This window comes from Oncorhynchus nerka, linkage group LG24, assembly GCF_034236695.1.
Source record: "Oncorhynchus nerka isolate Pitt River linkage group LG24, Oner_Uvic_2.0, whole genome shotgun sequence".
Classification (NCBI taxonomy): Eukaryota; Metazoa; Chordata; class Actinopteri; order Salmoniformes; family Salmonidae; genus Oncorhynchus; species Oncorhynchus nerka.
Genome location: NC_088419.1, coordinates 68394676 through 68410315, shown reverse-complemented (window position 1 = coordinate 68410315; position 15640 = coordinate 68394676). Strand labels below are relative to the sequence as shown.

The 15640-nt window shown below is 46.3% G+C and overlaps 1 protein-coding gene across 1 annotated transcript in view; it reads left to right on the top strand.

The window, feature by feature from the left end:
- LOC115108495 (SUN domain-containing ossification factor) overlaps positions 1 to 13605 on the top strand; it is a 57624-nt gene extending 44019 nt beyond the window's left edge. The window contains 11 exon segments of the mRNA XM_065009085.1: positions 1435 to 1512; positions 4916 to 5006; positions 5084 to 5699; positions 5701 to 5819; positions 5821 to 6261; positions 6353 to 6440; positions 6642 to 6746; positions 6917 to 7059; positions 8868 to 8959; positions 9747 to 9802; positions 10529 to 13605. Coding sequence (XP_064865157.1) covers positions 1435 to 1512; positions 4916 to 5006; positions 5084 to 5699; positions 5701 to 5819; positions 5821 to 6261; positions 6353 to 6440; positions 6642 to 6746; positions 6917 to 7059; positions 8868 to 8959; positions 9747 to 9802; positions 10529 to 11014 — 2315 coding nt within the window. The 3' untranslated portion in view covers positions 11015 to 13605.
- Positions 13606 to 15640: the final 2035 nt, after the last annotated feature.

The following is a 15640-nucleotide window of genomic DNA, read 5'->3' as shown; positions in this document are numbered from 1 at the left end:
ATAAATGTATTGAGTCAATAAGTATTCAACCCCTTCAAGCCTAAATAAGTTCAGGAGTAAAAATGTGTTTAACAAGTCATGTAAAAAATTGCATGGACTCTGTGTGCAGTAATAGTGTTTAACGTGATGTTTGATTGACTACCTCATCTCTACCCCACACATACAATAATCTGTAAGGTCCTTCAGTTGAGCAGTGAATTTCAAACACAGAATGGAGCTAAGCACAGGCAAATTCCTAGAGGAAAACCTGGTTCAGTCTGCTTTCTACACTGGGAGATGACTTCACCTTTCATCAGGGCAATAACCTAAAACACAAGGCCACATCTACACTGGAGTTGCTTACCAAGAAGACAGAGAATGTTCGTGAGCAGCCGAGTTACAGTTTTGACTTAAATCTACTTGAAAATCTATGGCAAGACCTGAAAATGGTTGACTGGGAATGCTCAACAAACAATATGACAGAGCTTGAAAATTTTGAAAATAATAATGGGCAAATGTTGCACAGTCCAGGTGTGGAAAGCTCTTCGAGACTAACCCACAAAGACTCGCAGCTATCATCGCCACCACGAAGTATTGACTCGGGTGTGTGAATACTTATGTAATGTAGGTATTTCCGTATCTGCTCAAATTTCAAAAAATATTTATTCACTTTGTCGTTATGGGGTATTGTGTGTAGATGGGTAAGAAAGAATCCATTTTGAATTCAGGCTGTAACACAATGTGGAATAAGTCAAGGGATATGAATAATTTCTGAAGGATCTGTCGATTCACATGGCACATGATTAACATGGTTAACTTGATATCCTGGCTGAGCGTCAGTTCTCTATTGTATCTAATCACATCAGATAATTGATCTCCAGAATTGGCTCTAAAACAGGTTGTTTCTTGGAGAATGGAGAGACTAGAAGCTGCTTTCCTTGAATACATGAAGTCCTGAATGTTCCATCAGTTGCTGTATTCTCACTCACACACACATTCACACACACACAGAGCGGGTTAGCGACTGAAGTATATAACTCTGCTACACACACTGGAGCTCCTGTTTCTCCCTGCCTCTATGGGGGAGGGACTGGCACTGCAATGAGGCTGTAATCAGATTGGCTAAGACCCCCCCCTCACACACACACACACACACGTTCAACATTGAGAAAACAGACTGACCCATTCCTACACGACCCCCACCCCGACTCAGTGAGAGAAAACAAGCAGACTGACAGGGTCTTCTGTAGCCAAGCAGAGACTGGCAGGGGCTGGAGAGAAGTGGTTGGGTAAGGGAATGGAGAGTGAGGCTGAGGGGAATGCCAAAGGCCTGTGGTTTTACAGATTCCTGTGGGGCCTTCACCTATTTTACTATACTACCAGTGAAGGATAACATTCATGATGCTCTCTCGGTGTGTGTGTGTGTGTGTGTGCGCGCATGTGTACTCCCTACAGATGCCATTCTCAACATGGTCAACAACATAGCAGCCAATGTTCTGGGAGGCAAGCCTGAGGGAGGAGCACAGATAGAAGGTATGGGTTCTTCTCCCCCTTTTTAAATGTTTTATTTAACTAGGCAAGTCAGTTAAGAACAAACTCTTATTTACAATGACGGCCTACCAAAAGGCAGTCATTCCCTTCTCTCCCCTCCCCTTCTTTCTCCCCCTCTCCTTCTCTCTCTACTCTCCTCCTCTCGTCTCTTTCCTCTCCTATACTCCACTCTTCTCCTCTCACTCCCCCACTCTTCTCCTCTCACTCCCCCCATCCTATACATTCCTTTAAAGGAAATGCTATGTGTTAGATACTGTAAATAACTTGCTGTGGTCACCACTTCTTGGAGCGAGAGGCATGAGGTTTGCTTATGAAGCTTGTGGTGGAATGTTTGTCTCGCACTAACTAAAGCACTGTGCTGCCCAGGGGATTGTGTCATTAGAGGTATTCTATACATAATAAAGGTCTTAAATATAGCAGCAGGGTTTTATGAGTCTCAAACCCAGGCTATTTGCCCTTTCTATTTACTTCACAGAAGTCTCTTTTCCGAACAAGCCCTGTTATTCAACCCTGCTTGTTTAGTAACCACACACACGGCCAATGGAAACTATCAAGCAGAACCAACTTATTCATCCACACAACAATAAATGAGTTTCATATTTTACTCGGAGCTCAGCAGGTCTTTGTATGTTCAGTCAAATGTGAGTCGGCAATGCTGGTCCAAAGCCAACATATTGTGATAGAACTTCGGATGTGTACTTGCATATGGGTTGCTTGTGTTGAGAGAGGCCCCACATACAGTACATGCCAAGTCAGCTCCAATCTAATGCGTTTATTCATTCCGACTGTCCGTTTTGGTTCTGCTTCCTTCCCAGACAATCACGCTAGTCTCATCCTCCATTCTCTTGCCCAACTCCCCTTTTCCTATTTTCTAAGTCTATGCCCTCTCTTCCTCCTTCACTGTACCGCTGGACAGTCTGAGCCCCTCCATCTTGCTTAGATTAAGCTGTTCCGAAACTGGGTCATATCAAATTATCTGTCACATGAGCCGAACAGAACAGTTGTAGACCTTACTGTGATACGCTTACTTACGAGTCCTTAACCAACAATGCAGAGTTTAAAAAAAGTAAGAACAATTTGCTAAATAAAGTAAAGATGAGTAACACAATAAAATAACAATAACTGGGCCATATACAAGGCATATACAGTTGAAGTTGGAAATTTACATACACTTAGGTTGGAGTCATTAAAACTTTTTTTAAAACACACATTTCTTGTTAACAAACTATAGTTTTGGCAAGTCGATTAGGACATCTACTTTGTGCATAACACAAGTAATTTTTCCAACAATTGTTTACAGACATATTATTTCACTTATAATTCACTGTATCACAATTCCAGTGGGTCAGAAGTTTACATACACTAAGTTGACTGTGCCTTGAAACAGTTTGGAAAATTCCATAAAATGATGGCATAGCTTTAGAAGCTTCTGATAGGCTAATTGACATCATTTGAGTCAATTGGAGGTGTACTTGTGGATGTATTTCAAGGCCACCTTCAAACTCAGTGCCTCTTTGCTTGACATCATGGGAAAATCAAAAGAAATCAGCCAAGACTTCAGAAAACAAATTGTAGACCTCCACAAGTCAGGTTCATGCTTGGGAGCAATTTCAAAATGTCTGAAGGTACCACGTTCATCTGTACAAACAATAGTATGCAAGTATAAACACCATGGGACCACTCAGGAAGGAGACATGAACATACTTTGGTGCAAAAAGTACAAATCAATCTCATAAAAGGACCTTGTGACGATGCCGGCGGAAACAGGTACAAAAGTATTTATATCCACAGTAAAACGAGTCCTATGTCGACATAAGCTGAAAGAAGGAAGAAGCCACTGCTCCAAAGTCGCCATTAAAAAAAGCCAGACTACGGTTTGCAACTGCACATGGGGACAAAGATGGTACTTTTTGGAGAAATGTTCTCTGGTCTGATGAAACAAAAATAGATCTCTTTTGCCATAATGACCATTATTATGTTTGGAGGAAAAGGGGGGAGGCTTGCAAGCCGAAGAACACCATCCCAACCGTGAAGCACGGCGGTGGCAGCATCATGTTGTGTGGATGCTTTACTGCAGGAGGGACTGGTGCACTTCACAAAATAGATGGCATCATGAGGAAGTAAAATGTATGTGGATATATTGAAGCAACATCTGAAGACATCAGTCAGGAAGTTAAAGCTTGTTAAAGGAAGTTAAATGGGTCTTCCAAATGGACAACGACCCCAAGCATACTTCCAAAGTTGTGGCAAAATGGCTTAAGGACAACAAAAGTCAAGGTATTGGAGTGGCCATCACAAAGCCCTCACCTCAATCCCATAGAAAATGTGTGGGCAGAACTGAAAAAGCGTGTGCGAGCAAGGAGGCCTACAAACCTGACTCAATTACACCTTCTCTGTCAGGAGGAACGGGACAAAATCCATCCAACTTACTGTGGAAAGCTTGTGGAAGGCTACCTGAAACGTTTGACCCAAGTTAAACAATTTAAAGGCAATGCTACCAAATACTAATTGAGTGTATGTAAACATCTGACCCACTGGGAATGTGATGAAAGAAATGAAAGCTGAAATAAATCACTCTACTATTATTCTGACATTTCACATTCTTAAAATAAAGTGGTGATCCTAACTGACCTAAGACAGGGAGTTTTTACTAGGATTAAATGTCAGGGATTGTGAAAAACTGAGGTTAAATGTATTTGGCTACGGTGTATGTAAACTTCCGACTTCAACTGTAGCTCCGGTTTGCGGTGTGTGTCCATGTGTATGTGTGTCTGCCTGGAGCTTCAGATGTTGAGTTGACTGTTGGCAGGAGGTTATCAGAGGAACAATAGTTCTGTGTTATATAACACAGCAGCAGGAGGTGAGCTCTGTCTATTAGGACTCGGGGGTCCATGACGCAGAACCAACTACCTCAGGACACCATCTTGCCCTCAGAATATACTGGAATCTAAACACTGTTTTAAACTTGAATAGCCTCATCCTTATAGACACACACCCTTCACTGGGCTGCAGTGAGGCGGCTGATGGTGTTTTATCTTTTTTCAACCCATAAGGTTGCTGAGGTTTGAGACCAGTTCTAACTGGAACAGCCTGACTTGTTTCTGCTTTAGTTCAGACCACTCTTGTGGTTGTTACACCAAGCATAGATGTTGGCCAAAACAAAGCTGTTTCTGTTCCCAATTTTAACCCGCTGGCAGTGGCAACATACAGTAGAGTGGAGCAGACTGGCCCCAGCTGGACTGGGGTTGGAGATCTCTGCCATGCCATGTCCAGTGATAGTTTGTTATCCTGTGAATGGTTAAATGTAGTAGTCGTCATAGATATGATTCTGTGGTAGTTGATGACTTTATCTAAAGCCTGCTGTGTGTCTGTGCATCTCTTCCAGCCAACGCATCATCAGAAGCCCAGAACGAGACTGAGGGAAACAAAGCTGTGCAGCTCACCCCAACTCCAACCCCCACCACTCCTCCTCCAGCGTGAGTCACTCGCTCTCACTCACTCTCGCCCTCATTCACCTTGCAGTAAGAGTCTAACTTCCCCCCCTTTCTCTCAGTGTGGAGACGGTGGAGCCAGACGACCCTGGTCCCCAGGAGGACCCTGACTCCCCCCTGCTTCCCCCCTCCCCGGAGAATGGACAGATCGTGACTCTGATGGAGGAGGAGCCCCCACAGTCCACTGTGACTCTGATGGAGGAAGAGGGGGATGATGATGAGCAGGAGGAGAGAGAGGAACAGTGGATGAGGGAGAGGGAGAGCCAGCTGTACTGTCCACTCTCTTCTGTCTCTTCTCTTTCTTGTGTGGCCACACTGCCAGAGTTGCTACAGCGCTGGTGTGACGCTCACCTCACCAGAGAGAGGCAGCAAGACACACACACCCCTATACAGGTCCCTGTCCCTACCCCCACACACACACAGGAAGCCCCAACACACACAGAGACGGTTCCTGAGCCTGAGACTGCCCCCCAAGCCCAAAATGAGGGCCTACCCCCTTTAGACTCTCAAAATCATACCCTTCACATCGACACACCCCCCGTGGACCCTATCATTTTGCTGGAGCCTAGCCGGACCTTTACCCTGCCCCCCCACAGCTTCTCTCAAACCTCCCTCTGCAAACCCACCCCTACCCAGGACGAAGCTCCCCAGCACCCCAGCCAAGAAGACCCTGTCCCCCTCCAGCCCTGCAGGGAGCCCCGTCCCGGAGACTCAACAGGCCAGCACCCCCACCCCTACTCCCAGCTCCACCGCTCCCCTACACCTACCAACCTCTGAGACAGCCTCCTGGACATCCCCCCTTGAAGGAGCAACCAGTCCAGCCACCTGCAGACCTCCCCCCTCCCACTGACCTCCCTGTCCCCCCTCAGCCTGACACAAACACAGAGCCACACACACCCAGGGCTGGGGCAGAGAGTGGAGACAGCCAGGGTCAGGGGGAGCAGGGAGATGCCTCTGCCCAGCCAGCAGAACACCTGCATGGGGAAGAATCCGTGGAAGACCTACTGCTTAGCGTCCCGGTGACCGCTAACGGACATTTACACCGGACGGCTACAGACTTCTACGCTGAGCTGCAGAACGCGGGGGAGTACATTGGAGGGAATGGAGGGGTGAACGGAGGAGTGAACGTGTATGGCTCCAGTCAGAAGGAGAGTGTGTTCATGAGGTTGAACAACAGGATCAAAGCGCTAGAGATGAACATGTCCCTCAGCAGCAGATACCTGGAGGAACTCAGCCAGAGGTAAGCTGTGTGTGTCTGTCTGTCTTTAACCTAGTAGTTTCCTCTATCACTCGTCCTGTTCAGGCTCTGATTGGCTTGTTGTGTGTTCTAGGTATCGTAAGCAGATGGAGGAGATGCAGAGAGCATTCAACAAGACCATAGTCAAACTGGAGAATACCTCCCGCATCGCTGAAGAACAGGTCTGTTAGACAGTTGCTTCTTGTTTGGGTTGGCCGGATGCTTATTCTGGGATGGTTGTTGCAATTGTGTTACATGATTGTTATTGTGTAGTTCAGTGATGGTTGAGTCATTGTTTGGTGTAGGTTGTGTCTGATGGTTCTGGGATGGGTTGGTTCAACTTGGTTGTATTAATGTTGTATTTTGGTTGTGTGATCCCTCAGGACCAGCGGCAGACAGAGTCTATCCAGATGTTACAGGGCCAGCTGGAGAACATCACCAAGGTGATGATCAACCTCACCATGACTGTCTCACAGCTACAGAGAGAGGTACACACAGCTGAAGACCATGATGCCTTCTGCCCTTACTAACTACACGTAATGAATATCAGATTCAATGTTGGTCTATTTAAATCAGAACTCGCAAAATGTCATGATTGGATGTTAGGAGTTTGTTTCTTCTGATGTCTAAATGTTGTTTCTGTGTTTGTGTTTTCTAGGTGTCTGACCGACAGAGTTACCTTGTGGTGTCTCTAGTCCTGTGTCTCTGTCTGGGCCTGGTGCTCTGCCTGCAGTGCTGCTGGAGTGCCAACACACACACAGTCACACACACTACAGGCAACCACTACCCCAGCCCCAAGAGGTAAACACAGCAACACACACACCGCAGTCAACCACTACCCCAGCCCCAAGAGGTAAACACAGCAACACACACACCGCAGTCAACCACTACCCCAGCCCCAAGAGGTAAACACAGCAACACACACAGCCCCAAGAGGTAAACAGTCAACCACTACCCCAGCCCCAAGAGGTAAACACAGCAACACACACACTGCAGGCAACCACTACCCCAGCCCCAAGAGGTAAACACACACACACTGCAGTCAACCACTACCCCAGCCCCAAGAGGTAAACACAGCAACACACACCGTCACACACACTGCAGTCAACCACTACCCCAGCCCCAAGAGGTAAACACACACACACTGCAGTCAACCACTACCCCAGCCCCAAGAGGTAAACACAGCAACACACACACCGTCACACACACTGCAGGCAACCACTACCCCAGCCCCAAGAGGTAAACACAGCAACACACACACCGCAGTCAACCACTACCCCAGCCCCAAGAGGTAAACACAGCAACACACACACTGCAGGCAACCACTACCCCAGCCCCAAGAGGTAAACACACACACACACTGCAGTCAACCACTACCCCAGCCCCAAGAGGTAAACACACACACACTGCAGTCAACCACTACCCCGGCACCAATAGTTAAACACACACACACACACTGCAGTCAACCACTACCCCAGCCCCAAGAGGTAAACACACACACACTGCAGTCAACCACTACCCCAGCCCCAAGAGGTAAACACACACACACTGCAGTCAACCACTACCCCAGCCCCAAGAGGTAAACACACACACACACACTGCAGTCAACCACTACCCCAGCCCCAAGAGGTAAACACACACACACTGCAGTCAACCACTACCCCAGCCCCAAGAGGTAAACACACACACACTGCAGTCAACCACTACCCCAGCCCCAAGAGGTAAACACACACACACTGCAGTCAACCACTACCCCAGCCCCAAGAGGTAAACACACACACACTGCAGTCAACCACTACCCCAGCCCCAAGAGGTAAACACACACACACTGCAGTCAACCACTACCCCAGCCCCAAGAGGTAAACACACACACACTGCAGTCAACCACTACCCCAGCCCCAAGAGGTAAACACACACACACTGCAGTCAACCACTACCCCAGCCCCAAGAGGTAAACACACACACACTGCAGTCAACCACTACCCCAGCCCCAAGAGGTAAACACACACACACTGCAGTCAACCACTACCCCAGCCCCAAGAGGTAAACACACACACACACTGCAGTCAACCACTACCCCAGCCCCAAGAGGTAAACACACACACACACTGCAGTCAACCACTACCCCAGCCCCAAGAGGTAAACACACACACACTGCAGTCAACCACTACCCCAGCCCCAAGAGGTAAACACACACACACTGCAGTCAACCACTACCCCAGCCCCAAGAGGTAAACACACACACACTGCAGTCAACCACTACCCCAGCCCCAAGAGGTAAACACACACACACTGCAGTCAACCACTACCCCAGCCCCAAGAGGTAAACACACACACACTGCAGTCAACCACTACCCCAGCCCCAAGAGGTAAACACACACACACTGCAGTCAACCACTACCCCAGCCCCAAGAGGTAAACACACACACACCGTTGTTGTCTGATCTCCCCACATTATTTATAAGAGTATTGTTGTTGCTTTTGTAGGTCTGATATAATGTTCCTCTTAGTCCAGTTAATGTTTCATAGGGAATATTGGATCTCTTCCATGTTATTTAGTGCAGTAACGTTAGTAAGGGTTAAACTATCATATATCCTGTATGTGCCAGGTGTTTCTCCTCCTATGATGATTTGAGTCTGAAGCGGAGGGTATCGTGTCCTCTCCTACGCTCCAAGTCCTTCACCTTTCCTACTTCAGAAGGTGAGTGTGTACACACACCAAGTCACTCTACAGCTTTCTAAGAAGGACAAGAGGCCTGCTCATGTGGCCTCTCACTTAAACACACCCTCCCCCTTTTCCTCTACCCTTCCTGTCTTCTACATCGCTGTTCTGTCCATCCTGTTGCTGCCCCATCACACCCATAGGAGCTGAAGCAGGACTAAAAGACTCAGAAAGCCTGACATGTCCTCCCTGTATAGAGGCCAGCTTCATTATCGACCGCATGACTAGATGCTCTCCCATCTGTGTCCATGCTGCTGAACAGTATGTCTGCTGTAAGGGTACTGGAGCCACACCCCACCATGAAGGAATAAAGACCTTAATTCAGACAGCCATGTAACATAATTCTCCTCTTTCCTCTCTTTCCCACTCTATTTATCGCGTGTCCCTGGGCCAGAGTGCGTGTCCCTGGGCCAGAGTGCGTGTCCCTGGGCCAGAGTGCGTGTCCCTGGGCCAGAGTGCGTGTCCATATAGAGGCTGAACTGAAGGAGACTATAAATAGAACACAATGCTTTTGGCTGGCTCCTGTTACACCACTGCAAGTAGTAACAACAACTAGAGAACCCTACGTCACCCAGTGTACCTACTAGCTATAACCTCTTCAGAGGAGCTATAACCTTTATTCTGGGCTGTAGTATGTCAGGGTGTGTAATACTATTTTAATAGTAAATCAGTAGTACTACTTGCAAGGTGGCGTCATGCTTGTAACGTGTGTTCCTGTGTGCCTGCCATCTCATCATTAACATGGCCCTGTTCTCTCCCTGTTCAGTAGGCCCTGACGACCTTTACATTGTTGAACCTTTAAGGTTCTCACCAGAGAAAAAGGTACAGTGTCTCCTCTCTGCCTGCTGTTGTATGGTGGCCCCAGCGGCCAGCTTTGTTTGCTTATGGTTTCAGTGGAGTGGGGTGAACTTGCCCCCAGACTAAGGTCAGTTTAGCATCCTCACATCCTAATGGCTAAGAATACTGTAGGGTCTGGGGAGAGTTAAGCTGATCCTGGATCTCTGATTATGGGCGATTTACGAACTTGATAGGTTAACCACTTCTCTGTTGACACAGACTAGAAGCCCACTGTTAGGGGGACGGTGTATGAGCAGGCACAGGGCAGGCTTGGGCAGTGGTTTGAAAGTTGTAACCCACCAATAGTTTGCAATAAGCTGCGACCCATAACATGGCTTTGCTCCACTCATGTAGAGTTGCTAAGGTTTGGCACTTAACTATCATTTTCTTCAGGCATGCTATTATGGCTGACCCTGTGAAACAACACAAACATCACTGGACCTATCCAGTGTGTGTGACGACACAACATTATTATTACAATGCCATTCTACCCACAGTCCCTGCCCTTCCCAGTCCTGTCTGTAACCTCATACTGAATCAAAATGTCTCCTGTTCTCTATCTTTGAGAGCTTGGTATCTGTCCAGTTTGGTTGTAACCGTGCAGTGTGTCTGGTATAGATGTGGTTAACATGACTTAACATATTTATACATCTCTAAAGTTAGCCCTGTACTCTATCAATCTCTCCATCCTCTCTCTCTCTCTCTCTCCAGAAGAAACGATGTAAACTGAAGGCAGCATTATCAGCCCCCTCTTCTCCGATGGCTAACGGGGGACTCAAATGCAATGGTCTCCCCCACTCCCTGAATCCCCCTCCTCCTCTAGAAGACATGTCCTGTAAGGAGCTCCCCTTCCCATCAGAGAGTAGCAGCTGTAGCTCCTCCAGCCACTCTGAAGAGTCCTACATCAGCCGAGGCCATCCCCTCTCCTCCCCCCCAGGCCTGTGTAATGGCCACGCTGCCGTGCTCCTCCCATCCAACCTTCCCTCCCTCCCTCTCCCCTCCTCCCTCCCCCTCTCTCTTCCCTCTAAGAGGTCAGTGAAGCGTCGGCGGTCTCGTCAGGGAGATCTGCAGTTCTCCTCCAGACAGACAGGGGGCGCTGCTGTGAACGCTCTGCACAGCCTGCAGCAGCTAATCAAGGGAAACAAGGAGATCAGTGTGGGGGCCATAAGAGCCACGGCAGTCACAGGACACGTCTGATCACACACACATGCACACTTCAGATTGACTCATATACACACACCCTGGTAGCAGACTTGGTTAGGGATGTGTGAAAGGGTGTGGTCTTGCCCCAAAATGGCCACATCTCTGAACCACATCTCCCATGAGCACCCTGCCCACAGTGGAACTCGAACACCATGATATTTGTCACCTAGCAACAACCATTCAGAGACCTCTCCACGGTCATGTGCCTTTCTGTCCACTCTAAAGCTTTCACTGATATAAAAAACACTGAAAGGATTGTTCTTTTTATGTTCGGAGCAAGAATAATGGTGGGGAGTGTTACTAGAAAACAGACATTAATTCAGCTGTTTCTACTGGACAAGCACATCAGACCTGGGCATCAGAGGCTTGTACTCCAGCCCTGTGCCCAGAGGAGAGGGGCTGAGTGGAGCTCTTACCCGGTACCTTGTGAAAGTACAGTATGAAGCTGTAAGGATGAAATGTGTCGCAGTGAAAGAACTGTGCAGCAGGATTAGCTTCTTCTCCCTCTTTCCTCCTGTCCTCCATTTCCTCATCCTGTTTATTTTCTGTGCATTGTTCAGTGCTAGCTAACACTACTGCAGTTGTTCGTATGGGACCAGGGTGTTAACCCTTCACACACAACAGGCCCTCTGTCTCCCTTTCTCAGGCAGTCTAACCTAACGCCATGCAACTAGCTGAGCTGAATGAAGATACATACCCAATGTGTGCGTGAGCATGCAAGCGTTCCTGTCTCTAGCCCATGTTTATCCAGCTCTGATACAAAGGAACAGGCTCTATACCTCTTGAACTCGTTAACCTAGCTATTCTCCAGTCAGACTTCCTGTGTGTGTGTTCGTTCGTTCACACAGAGCCAGCCAAGAGGAAAGGGATCTTGTACTGTATAGACTGGTTGTTTTTGCACATTGTGACAGGTCAACAGAACCCAGTCAGTTAGGTTTTTATATTGAGCTCTATATGAGCCATGCTGAGAGCTGAATGTTGTGTGTTATTATAGTTGTTGTTAGGAACAGTTTAGTCTGAAGATGTCGGTGTGTTCGAGCACACAAACACCCGCTGTTGGTAGAAGTTGCCTCTAGGATCTGCTTTCCTTCCCCCAATTCCTAATATTAACCATTCATATCAACAGTGTAATGCAACACTGACCTTTCGATCAGTGACACAGGGTAATGTCAGTCTTGCGAGCAGATCCCCTGAGGTCCTGTAGGGGATGCTGTGAGGCCACTTTTATTTATCTAGTTATTTATGTTCTGGCCTCAAAACAACCCTATCATGTAGCCCAGGGGAAACGCATGGTACATGTTACATAGAATAATAATGATTGCAATTAAAACAAAGGTAGATGCATTTTACTGTCGCATACTGTATGATTGTCACTGACTGCCCGACACTAGTTCACCTCTTGTGACCAATATTTGTTTTGTGTTTTCAAAGCTATACGGACAACAAGGTATCATCCACCTTTTGTCTCTGTAAAAGTGGTTTGATCATCTGGTGTTTGCAGAGTTGCCTCCGCTGTCACACCTGCACACACACCATGGTGTTAATTAGAACCCTACCAGGGAACAGAGGGCTGTAACTGCTGGGGTCGTATATGAACCAGCTTCACCTCACGAGTTACTGTTATGGGAAGATGAAGTTAAAACAAATGTTTGAAGTCAATTTGTTTGTCTGTCTGTGCAAGGATGTGATTGGAATGGCAAAAGTCAATTTGAATAAGTTGCAGATGTGAAAAATCATCTCAGTGTACTATATATCTGTGCCAGTGGTTAGTATGCCAGTGGTTAACTGGCCTCTGAGCTATGTTGGGTTGGTTGTTGACTGACTGAGAAAGAGACTGGGCCCACTGTATTCTACAAACTACACACACCACACTCCCTCTACAGTCCAACCACCCAGGTCCCCTACTCCACACACTGACCTCTGACCCCTACACAGTTCAGGGTTCAGAAAGTGTGAAGAGCTCTCTTTTAGTGCATCTGTTTTAATTGAACCACTTCTGTTCCCATTACCAGGAACAGCACCTTTAACTGGCCACCTGCTATCCTTACTAGCTTGTCATTCATTCATGTGTTTATTACTGTGCATTTACCCCACCTCGAAAAAGGTAGTGGTTTTCAGAGGAGTCTGAAGGAACTTGTGAACTTAATAAAGGGAATGTTGGGAAAGGGTTTGGAACGCACTGTTTTATCTGATTACAAGTGTTCCACACCCAGTGAATCATGACCGACTTTGTTTTTCTACCCTTTTTGAATGTGTATGATATTATGTGTATGCATGCAAGAGTGTTTCTTTGTTCTCTTGATGTGTGTTTGTGAGAGACTCAGCGAAGCCCTAATTTAACACACTGACTAGAGATTGGTACTCATGACCCCCAGGTCTCAGTGTGCACTTGGTTATTATTACTACCTTCATGCCTTTTGTTTTTCTACACTAAACGCTGTCTGTCAACTGCTTTGCTTCTCTCTTTCTGAGTATTCTGGGAAAGAGCTGCACAGTATTGTGGAACAGGAGCGACAGTAACTACAAAGATGTAGTACCATTAGAAACTGTGAATTTCTAAATAAAACATTTTGTCTTTCACTCGACTGGTTGGAGTCTGTATTCGTTTGTGACATTGCTCCAGGTAAAGGTTGCACAGATCTAGGATCAGTGGAGGTTTATTTATTCTCTACAGATTCCTGCTGTGTTGAAAGGTTCCGCATCACCATCTTATGGTAGAACAGCACACACTGCAAAACAACACATGACCTGTTCAGATGTTAACCAACTCTTGCTTTTACAAAATGAAAAGGCTTTTTGGTATGTAAATGAAACAATCCTACTTTTCTGACCCTGGTATTCTTTGGTTTTGGGCCAATACTAACCTTCATGAGCTGACTGGTGTATTTTTTTTTGTTCTGAGGGGCTGACAGAGCGGTTGTATCCCTCTACACTGTTCCACCGTCGGACTGGAGACCTCCGCTATACACAGAGGACGCAACCTGGGATTGGGGATGTGAGCAGAGTGCAAGAGGGAGAGCGGGGAAAATATATAAAACCGCATCTTCCTTAACTCTGTGTGTCAGTATAGTGTGTGTGTCCCTACCGCTCCCTCAGTCTCTGTCTACACAGCCACACCCTGCTCCGGTCCTGCCTCTCTCTGGCTGAGCTATGAGGGGTCCCTGCCTGCAGCTAGGGTCAGAGATAGTCAATAGACATTGTCACATTGAGCCGGGGCCAAGCTCCTGCAGTTTATGGGTCCAAAGAGAAAAGTATGACAAACCAAGGTTAGGGTTTGGATTGAACATGAGGCTAGGATTAGAGATGTATTTAGGGTTTGGATTGAACATGAGGCTAGGATTAGAGATGTATTTAGGGTTTGGATTGAACATGAGGCTAGGATTAGAGATGTATTTAGGGTTTGGATTGAACATGAGGCTAGGATTAGAGATGTATTTAGGGTTTGGATTGAACATTAGGCTAGGATTAGAGATGCATTTAGGGTTTGGATTGAACATTAGGCTAGGATTAGAGATGTATTTAGGGTTTGGGTTGAATATAGGACTAGGATTAGAGATGGGTTTGGGTTGAACATTAGGCTAGGATTAGAGATTGGTTTGGGTTGAACATTAGGCTAGGATTAGAGATGTATTTAGGGTTTGGGTTGAACATAGGACTAGGATTAGAGATGTATTTAGGGTTTGGATTGAACATTAGGCTAGGATTAGAGATGTATTTAGGGTTTGGGTTGAACATTAGGCTAGGATTAGAGATGTATTTAGGGTTTGGATTGAACATTAGGCTAGGATTAGAGATGTATTTAGGGTTTGGATTGAACATTAGGCTAGGATTAGAGATGTATTTAGGGTTTGGGTTGAATATAGGACTAGGATTAGAGATGGGTTTGGGTTGAACATTAGGCTAGGATTAGAGATGTATTTAGGGTTTGGGTTGAACATAGGACTAGGATTAGAGATGTATTTAGAGTTTGGATTGAACATTAGGCTAGGATTAGAGATGTATTTAGAGTTTGGATTGAACATTAGGCTAGGATTAGAGATGTATTTAGGGTTTGGGTTGAACATTAGGCTAGGATTAGAGATGTATTTAGGGTTTGGATTGAACATTAGGCTAGGATTAGAGATGTATTTAGGGTTTGGGTTGAACATTAGGCTAGGATTAGAGATGTATTTAGGGTTTGGGTTGAACATTAGGCTAGGATTAGAGATGTATTTAGGGTTTGGGTTGAACATTAGGCTAGGATTAGAGATGTATTTAGGGTTTGGGTTGAATATAGGACTAGGATTAGAGATGGGTTTGGGTTGAACATTAGGCTAGGATTAGAGATGTATTTAGGGTTTGGGTTGAACATAGGACTAGGATTAGAGATGTATTTTGGGTTGAATATAGGACTAGGATTGGAGATGTATTTTGGGTTGAATATAGGACTAGGATTGGAGATGTATTTAGGGTTTGGGTTGAACTGGAATGTGGACATGAAGCTAGTTTTAGGATAACCTCAACCATAATCCTAACTGTACCCCCACCCAAAAGGCTCTCCAATTCCTAATTTAACCCCTGCTCATAGGATTTAACATTAAAGCCTGTCTGTAGTCCCTAACTCTGTAATCCAAACAATGA